The sequence below is a fragment of the Terrapene carolina genome, unplaced genomic scaffold (genome assembly GCF_002925995.2).
Source record: "Terrapene carolina triunguis isolate 2854851 unplaced genomic scaffold, T_m_triunguis-2.0 Scaffold58, whole genome shotgun sequence".
NCBI classification, from domain to species: domain Eukaryota; kingdom Metazoa; phylum Chordata; order Testudines; family Emydidae; genus Terrapene; species Terrapene triunguis.
In genome coordinates, this window is record NW_020664409.1 from 49,287,683 (window position 1) to 49,297,497 (window position 9,815).

The following is a 9,815-nucleotide window of genomic DNA, read 5'->3' on the forward strand; positions in this document are numbered from 1 at the left end:
CTGAAAGACTCTTAAATATTTCCAGAGATGAAGATTCCACAACCTCCCTAGGCAATTTATTCCAGTGTTTAACAACCATGACAGTCAGGAACTTTTTCCTAATGTCCAACCTAAACGTCCCTTGCTGCAGTTTAAGTCCATTGCTTCTTGTTCTATCCTTAGAGGCTAAGATGAACAAGTTTTCTCCCTCCTCCTTATGACGCCCTTTTAGATACCTGAAAACTGCTATCATGTCCCCTCTCAGTCTTCTCTTTTCCAAACTAAACAAACCCAATTCTTTCAGCCTTCCTTCATAGGTCATGTTCTCTAGACCTTTAATCATTCTTGTTGCTCTTCTCCGGACCCTCTCCAATTTCTCCACCTTTCTTGAAATGCGGTGCCCAGAACTGGACACAATACTCCAGTTGAGGCCTAACCAGCGCAGAGTAGAGCGGAAGAATGACTTCTCGTGTCTTGCTCACAACACACCTGTTAATGCATCCCAGAATCATGTTTGCTTTTTTTGCAACAGCATCACACTGTTGACTCATATTTAGCTTGTGTTCACACTGTTGACTCATATTAGCTATGTTAATTTGTGACCTGGATACCCATTACCTATGGAACTGAGACAGATCATTAAATTAACTTTTATTTACTTTAATGAGTTACGTACATATGTTGAGTGGAGAATATGCCTGTATTGATGGAAAGGAGAGAGAACAGTTGAGAATGAAAAATACTGATTAACAGACAGCTATCAGAACAACTATGACATCTTTAAACACCTAAAGCATCATATAGAAGAGAATTGATCTAAGGAAGAAATAAACCTCAAGAAATAACCCATTACGTCCATTAAATGTTACACATTAATTTGGATTAGCTGGTATCGGACATCTTCGGAGCAGTGTGGTTTTGGTCCCTTCTCTTCCGGTCTCGGACACCATCCAGATTGTTGAAAATACCAGCATACTCTACAGCAAGGAGTAGCACTTTCTTAGGTACAAAGCTGAGGAGACAAACAGCATTTCTAATGAGTCTTGATAGTTAAAAAAATACCATCCACCCACTAATTCTAACTAACAAGGACATAAATAAATTAATACTACATATAAATATAAAATCAAATATGTCAGGGATGATCTAGGTATACTTGGTCCTGCCTCAGCATGGGTGGATGATATAGATGACCTCTTGAGGTCCCTTCCAACACTACATTTCCACGACATAATACTTTACATCTCCAACATTAGTCTTCACAGCACATTTAACATTCCAAGTTTACAGATGAGGAAACAGAAGCAGAGATATTAAGCCATTTGACCAAGAGCACAGAGCTAGTCAGTGTCAGAGGCAGTTTTAGAACTTGGGACTTCCTGACTTCTGGCCCCGAGTGCCTTCCTGCAAATCACACTGTCTTATAACTTGTGGAAATCCTTGAAATAAATGTATACACACGTAAAAGTTATCTGAGAAGTGTGTTGGAGGCAGTAGTTGAGACCACCCTTTCTTCATAGTTCTGTAGGTAACTAGTCTGAAAAATTGATAGCCTAGCGTCATATCTTATTGTACATTTTTACTAGCTTTGCATTCTGTTTAGCTACCAGGTATTTGGCGGTGGGGGGAGGAGGAAGAAATGCTGGATGAGAAGTCCCATTCTTACTTTTTCAAAGCAGAAATGCAATTGGTCAGAGGCATGAACACATAAAACTTCTCCTTTCGAATTGCATCCACAATCTTCCTGCCTGCATACTCTACATCCAACATAGGAAGTAAAAGTGGCCTCCTGGTAAAAGAGGACATGTAGCTGTTACAAAACTGTAAAACTTTACTCTTGGAATCACTTATTTCAAAACTGATAATTTCCCTCCTTCCTCCCACTTCAAATGGAAAGTTTTGCTTCTTGCAATAAGTAAAGATTCTCCATTCTTAAGCCAGATTTACACAACATTTAGTTACATCACACAGGAGTGCGAAAGATTCACACCCCTGAGCAGTATAGGTAAGCTGACCTAACCCCCAGTGTAGAGGATGCTATATTGACCTTCCATAGGTCTTGCAGTGATCTAGTTACCGCTTCTCAGAGAGGTGGATTAACTAGTGATGGAAATCTCCTTTCCATTGCTGTAGGAAGCATCTACGCTAAGGATCTAAAGCGGCACAGCTGCAGCACCATAGCTGTGCTGCTGTAGCTCCTGTAGTGTAGATGTAGCTTTAGAGTCTCCCTGTAAGTAAAGCAATTAGTAAAATCTGTTGATAACTGTGAAATTTTAACTGATAAATAGCACTCATACAGGGCCTGTTCTGGAGCCCACTGAAGTCAATGGGAGTCTTACGCATAGAAGTTTATATGATAAATGTTTACCAAATAATGCTCTTTTGTGGCTAAGTTGTCAGATCTCTGTATGTGCAAATGCACCCATCAACTCTGGGCAATTTACTGCAGTTACATATACAACTGTGTGGGCAATTTATGCACTCGCACACAAAGAGGTCACAAAATTTGGCCCCTACATCAGACTGGTTGCCTTTTATGGTCTGATTTTCATTTGGTCTTATCACTGACCATTTGAGTTGTGCGCTCTTCCCAGCTGTGTGTCACAAAGTGCTGGGGTCTGCATAAACTCGTTATTTTATAGAGAGAACTAAAGTTTAGTGCTGGTGAGCTGTGCAGGTGGCAGAGCTCTAAAGACTAAGTTCTATCTGTAGAATAACTTCCTCAGCACCACATCTGCCAACAAGCTTCTTGCCTGCCTGAGGGCAGTTTGTAATGCCAGAAGGTGTCCACTACAGGCTGATTCAAGAGCAAAATTTTATTTCAAGTAGGCCACTGAATTGATGTGGGTCCCTATACAGCTTGAGATGGAATTTGAAATAGTGATCTATAAGATAAGGCTCCCTATCTTGCTACCAAATCCAAGCTAGTCATCCGTGTTTGAGTGCACACAGTGCATGGTGTCCACACACAGGGTCTGTGAACTGTACTTATCCCACAGTGTCTGGTATTATTAGACTATGTCTACATTATGGATCGTATGCCAGCATAGCTCTGTCGGCATAGCCCCCAGCACTGACACAGCCAACACCGACAGAAGGAGTTTTTCTGTCAGTGTAGGAACACCACCTCCGTGAATGACAGTAGCTACATTGACAGAAGCACTCTGCTGTTGACATAGCTGCATCTACTCTGGTGGTTTTGTTGGCATAGCTATGTCAGTCAGGGGTGTATTTTTTCCCCCCACAGCCGTGACTGATGTAGCTACACTGGTATAATTTAAGCGTAGACCAAGCCTTAGGCACGTACATAATGATATCTATCTATTGTATATACCATACATTTGGACATGTCACATTTCTCATTTGTTCCAGTGGATGATTTCAAGTTATCAGGACTAAACCCTGCTGAGCCCTCACTCTTGCAAATACTATGCGGAAGCTCCCCACCTAAGCTCCTGCTGGAATGTTTGTGTGTCTGACATTGCAGGGCTTTCCCCTAGTTTCCAAGCATATACTGCCATGCCCTGTCTCCTTTAAGTAGGTATATTATCCAAACGTAAGCAAGTAAAAACAAAACAAAAAATAAAACAGTCCATCAGCTCACCTTATGCCCTACGGTTTCAGGGGTTCCCCTCCCAGGGGTCTCCGGTAATCCTCCTTCTTGCAGCTTCCCAGGCCCAGCCAGCTCCCTTTTCAGCCACTCCTTGTTCGTTAGCTTTGCTCTCAGCCAGCTCTTCTACTCTTCTGGAACAGCAGCTCCAGGACACCCTTTCTGAACACCTGGCCCCTACCACAGGAGTTCACTTCACTCCACTGTGGTTCCTCTCTCCTAGTCACTCCCTCTCCTCCTGTCCTCTGACAGATCTTTAGAGGCCCAGGTGTAGCCGCACCCCTTCTGATTGGCTTCACTGGCCACAGCTGCTCTGACACAGGGAAGCTAGACCAACTCGGCCTGCAGGCGTCAGTTATCCTGTGACAGCATCTCCCTTTACTACTCTGGGGGTTGGGGAGAGAGCTCTGGAGGGGACATTGGGCAGAGCCCCAGATTGGCCAAGTACTACTTCAGCTGCTTAGGCCTGCATGCAGATAGCACTCTGAACTGTCAGAATTGTTACTGACTGACGAGCAGAGCCATTGTGGTAGTGCACAGAAAAACCGAGAACAACAATTGCATTGCTTGAAGGTGCTAGACCAGTGCTTTTTGTCTACATTGGCACTGCAATGGTGCAGTGCCATTAGGGTGGATGACATAGTTGTCAGTCTTGCTCAGAGGAAGAGCAATCACAATGATAGTGTGAACACCTGTGCACCACTGGTAGTGATTGTATGTGGCCATGTGTTACAGGTGGCTAGGGGGGCTGGGAAAGTGATTGCAAGGACAATATTCTCTAGTGTAGGTAACATCATACACCAGTACATGTTTAGACTTCTGTGACAATTACAGATGTTTTAAGGGGTGACTTAAACAAATTTGACTAAGTTCTGTGCTTCACCTTCCAGAAAAAGCAGCACTAAGGCGTAGCTCAGGAGGATGGGAGGCAACACCTGTGTATTTCTCACATTTTGGGCTGCTCTGGGGGCTGGAATGGCCTCCGATGTAAATTGGAACAGCTCCAGGGCTGCTCTGACTTATGGCAGTCTTCCCAGAGCCATCTATGGGTCACTCCACATCCTAAAACAGACTCAGCTTCCCCTCCTATATGCAACATTCCCCCTTCGTCTTCCTGCATACTCCTATACAGGTTTGGACATGAGTTCAGGCACTAAGGCTTTGTCTATGCTAAAGAGCCTATGCCTGCATAACCCCCTAGTGTAGACACAGCGTACACTGACAGGAATTTTTCTGTCAGCATAGGAACACTACCTCCCTGAACGTCATTCGCTATGTCAACAGAAGAACTCTTCAGTTGGCATAGTTGTGTTTACACTGCGGCTTTTTATCGGCAGAGCTACGTTACCAGAGATGTCTTTTTCACACCTCTCACTAACATGGCTAGGCCACTACAAGTTTTAAGTGTAGACCGAGGGTTAGTGTTCTGCATTTCTCAGGCAGATGCAAAAAGTGAAATAAGCTGAAATGAACTAAGGCCACTTTACTTCTTAATGAGAGCATCCACATCGGGGTATCATGCACTTTAACTAATGCACTTTGAATTCACACTTTTCGTTAGTTCAGCTTAACTTCTTGTGTAGACAAGCCTTTGGTCATCAACACACTACCATGCCTAATTTTCATCTGCCTGAAAGAAGTGTCCAGTTGAGGCATTATCCAAAGCCAATTTAAGTCAACGGGCTTTGGTTCAGGCACTTAGTCCTCCACCTCAGCAGTGTCCCTCTTCTTTACAGGTAAGTCAGCTGGACCACATACATGCTGTAGAAATGCATTTCTGAGTAAGAGTCCACAGCCAGTAAGACTTTTGTGCCGTCTGTGCTCATGTCAGTTACTGGTCATGTGTGCTTAAGTGGATTCATTATTCATGGCTTTGTGCACTTATAAGCCATACAAATTGTATTAAAAAGCAAAGCCAACCTTAAAATGGCTGGAGACTGAAAAAATGATTTCTACTGTATACTAATTATATTTTCATACACGCTGTGACAGGCTGACAATTTCCTGCAATGTTCTGAATCAATTTCATTGAATTAAGTTAAACCATATTGAATGAGGTTAATACCTTTGGGGTCCATTATATTAAAAATGCAATTGTGTATGTGTTATTGTAGCATTGCATGTATTTCCATAGGAAGAGTAAATAGGAGAACAGCATGGGCTGATAAGGCAAATGCACTCAGGTTATAACATTTTCAGAGAAACCACTCCCCTGGAGAGGCTCATATATACTAGTTCAAAATGGATTATCCAGGGACCAACAGACAAAGAAAAAGTTTTTGGATAAATAACTTGATTTTCAACTGGCTCCGGGCCTTCTTCCTGATCCAACAAATTGACAGAACCTCTGGTCCACGAAGGTCCCCCATCTTTAGGGTGGGGTTGGAAGGACTGAGCAAACTGAGGCCCCATAAAACTGTGCTTGTTCTGAACTCAAGCAGTGATCAACTTGTGTCCACAAAGGAAACCCCTGGATGTGGTGTTGAAGGACTGCTGCTGCCAGAGCCCATGTTAAGATTGCGGGGATGGAGATCTTTGGTAAGCTTATTAGCACGCGTGTAGGTTCTTTATTGATTTTAACGTGTTTTCTCTGTAGTGTTTTTACCTTAAGAATAAAGTAGGCGTGCACAGGAAGTGTTGTGTGGTACCTTATTACTGTAGCAATTATACCTGTTAACTGTCTCTGAGGAGAAAGCAACCAGGTGTCCTCGGGCAACTTGCTATGCTGGGAATAACAGAGTGAAGGCAGGGAACTGTGCTGCCTGGAAATACCTTGGTCAGAAGGGAGAGAGATGTGGGTCTCCACCCAAGAAATACAACAGCTGGGGAGCTGGAAGCATGAGAGTGGGTGCCCTTGGCTGGACCACTGAGGGAGAATTAGACCACTGAGAGGGCAGTTGCCCTGAATGGTGACAAATGCTAGATCTAAAGTCAACCATTTTTAGTATTCCAGATGCAATTGCTTAATATGCAAAATATAAGAAGTTTTACTTACGAGACACGAATACCCGTAGATAATTCTGTATTTATGAAAGAAGGACAGACGATGGTGGTTTTAATGCCTTTCTTTCCTGCAGCCTGCAACTCAAAAGCTAATGACTCCAGAAAGCCAATTATTGCAAATTTACTTGCACTATAATCTGTAAAGAGAAGAAAAAAGGAATATTCAAAACACATCATTAGCATCATAGCAAGTGTTAATGCCTGAATTAAAATTTTTAGAATAAAATACTTAAACTTTGGTAACAATGAGTTATGCTATGCTACTTTCTGTTTTGTCTTAGGGCCCAATTGTGCAACCCTTACTCATGTTGGTGAGCATTTATCGATGTGAGTTCAACAGACCTATTCATGCAAGAGCTCACTAGCGTGAGCAAGGTTTTCACAACTGGACCATTAGTTTGCACAGCATAAGACCTATAATCTGACAACATACTCTGACAAGAGTAGCTGAGATGTTGAAACATTTCAGTTTGTTACTGGAGCTCAGGTACAGCATTGGTATGCGTGGAAAGAGCATCCTGGATATTTACATGCAAATAACAGACCAAACATCCTATTAGTTTCAGAACACCTGGATCCAGAACTACCCCAAGAAGCTTACACTGGAACAGAAACTATTTCCAGTGCTAAACTCTAAGGGCACTACCTCCTCAATGCTGCCTTTAACACAGATGATTCCCTTCAGACCCTTCATCCAACAAATCACACTTTTTCTCGTCCAGGTTCTCATTATTGTATTCTTCCCCTACCTCACCCATTACTCCCTCAGAATCTCCTTTGGTGTCTCTTAATCTCCAATTCTTTCATGTCCAATTCCCTTCTCTTCCCTGGATATATCCTCAGCAAACTCATCTGCTCCCAAGACTCCCATTATCATTATCCTCTGGTAGCAAGAACTCTCAAATCTAACTATCTATCTCTTGTCCAGTCTTGTGGCTCTAGTTATCTTAGACATCTCCTCTTGGATGTCCTTCTGCATGTCAAACTTGATCTTTCCAAAACTGAAATTCTCATCCCTCCCCATGTCATCTTCCTCCATTACCAACGGCAACTCCATTATCCTTCCATTGCCCAGGCTTGCAATGTGGATGTCATTAAGGTTCCACAAACATCCTTAATACAGGTTATTCCTAACTTTTGGTGTTTGTCTTTGCAACTTTAACAACATTCTTTTAACAAGTTTTTTTAAAGAATAAAAAGGAGAAAAATTATATTATACACAAGTGTAATATTCCTTTCCCTCCACTTGTGCTAGAAGACTAACTTCAATAAACGATAGCAGGTGTAGTCTTATTTTTTGAAACAGTGTGTTACATGTGCATGAGTAGCCCCTTTTTATAGGCAGAAAGATTCTGCCAAATTTAACTACTCAGATATGCTGACAGGAAGTGTAATTAAGTGGCTGAGAGTTAGGTCCGTCATGTTAAAGACATGATTGCATTCTCAGATTCTCAATGGAGTATGTGGTCTTTCCTAACAGAAGTTGGGAAGAACACAGAATTATTAACACCAATCAATAGAAGAAGCAAGACATGCTCCTAATTTCCAGGTTGTTAGCACAATGGTATTTTGAGAGGAAATATGCGGAGCTGAATGATCCATTTTGTCTGTGTGGAATGCAGAAGTGAAAGGTTGGGAAGCATATAACATGCGGATGGTCTGTTCAGGAATTTTAATAGCAAGCTCTACTGAGAAAAACACAAAAGGAAAATGGAGCATTTTAACAGCTTATAACTCATTGAATCAGAATGGATTTTCATGGGGATCATAAAAGACACCTCTATGACACCAAGAGCATCCCCCTACTAAATATAAAGTTCTCGTTGCAAACCATGGAGGCAACAGAGCTCTTTTCAAAAAGTCAGAAAAATGATAATGGGAAATATTAGGCAATGTTCCTACAGAGATCAACGCTGTGTCCCCTGTAATAATTGAATTATTGGTTTGCGATGGTGCGTATTGCTCTTTCCAGTCCTTGAAGCCTGCAGGAGGCTTGTTTATGCTAAACAGGTATAATCATCATAGTTCTCTCCTTCAATCTGCTCATAATTTTTTACAACTACTTGCAGGCTTTTCATGAGTTTATACTATCTTTGCATAAGAGATTAAGACAACTTTCCTTTAAAAAGCTGGATGAGATTTCAGAAGTAAAATGGTTAACTCTGAGTGTACATTTAAATTAATTCAGAATAGCTCTATAGCACACTAACCTGTCAGTTTATTGGCACCAATAAGTCCAGTTCCACTTGAGATACTAACCAAGTGTCCACGGTTACAGGCAATCATAGCTGGAAGGAAGGCTTTGCAAGTCTATGGAACACATAAGAAACCACACAATTAGGCATCAGTTAAAATTAGTTCATTCTATAATTAGGTTTTACAACTTCAATTACTTTTCAAAGCTTCACTTTTGAAAATAGGAGACTTAAGATAATGACTTTTCAAGGAGTAAGCTTTTCCCTAAAATCAGCACAGAGATTATTCTTATTTCATCTGTTTAGTGTTTCCTTCTGGTTTGACTTTGCAAGACTCACTGAAGTGTTTTCAGTTGGGTTTTTCCAGTCATATTGATCCACTAGGGGGAGCTAGAAGCCAACTTGTCAGGCAGATGGAGGCAAAAGGAGGATAGTTGCAGGCAGAGGCAGCCTGTTAGCCATGCGGCAATTCTCCAAAAAGGGCCATATTTTTGGATTTTAAATGTGTCTACCCTAAACACCCCCACATTATACATCATTTGAAAACTTATTTTATGTACTATGGCAAGACACTTTTCACCTCAGCTGGTTTGGTGTTTCTCCCTCTGGCTGGTGTAAATCAGTCCCACTCTGGCAGTTTTTTTAATTCCTCACTTTGGTCTATTTTTCAATATTTACAAGGTGGGCCTCAGAGTAGGCCAGAGGAGCTCTTTTGAGCAAAACAAAAAACCAAATTCACAATGTAAAAAGAAATACCTTTCCCTGCCCCCTCTCCGTGGCGTTGCCTCACTACGCTGACTTCTTGTTGGTAGTTCTTCCCCAAACAGAAGTTAACCTGGGTTTTTCCCCTATGGGGAGGACAGCAGTCTTCCACCCAGCAAAAGCCTTGCCTCCCTGCTGCCACTAGTCCTCCTGCAACTTGTTTCTCATCCCTCCCTCACACCAGAAGAGGGTTTTTTTTAAGGATCACCAGAGGCCCTTAATTTGTTAGTCTCTAAGGTGCCACAAGTACTCCTGTTCTTTTTGCG

The 9,815-nt window shown here is 42.0% G+C and overlaps 1 protein-coding gene across 1 annotated transcript in view; it reads right to left on the reverse strand.

Moving 5' to 3' along the window:
• Positions 1 to 828: 828 nt before the first annotated feature.
• Positions 829 to 9,815, reverse strand: part of LOC112105473 (epidermal retinol dehydrogenase 2-like) — a 30,917-nt gene continuing 21,930 nt past the window's right edge. Inside the window, exons 3-6 of the mRNA XM_024198286.1 lie at positions 8,803 to 8,902; positions 6,585 to 6,729; positions 1,646 to 1,768; positions 829 to 991 (exon numbers count right to left, since the gene is read on the reverse strand). Of these exons, the coding sequence (XP_024054054.1) occupies positions 862 to 991; positions 1,646 to 1,768; positions 6,585 to 6,729; positions 8,803 to 8,902 (498 nt within the window). The 3' untranslated portion in view covers positions 829 to 861. The remainder of the gene's footprint in view (positions 992 to 1,645; positions 1,769 to 6,584; positions 6,730 to 8,802; positions 8,903 to 9,815) is intronic.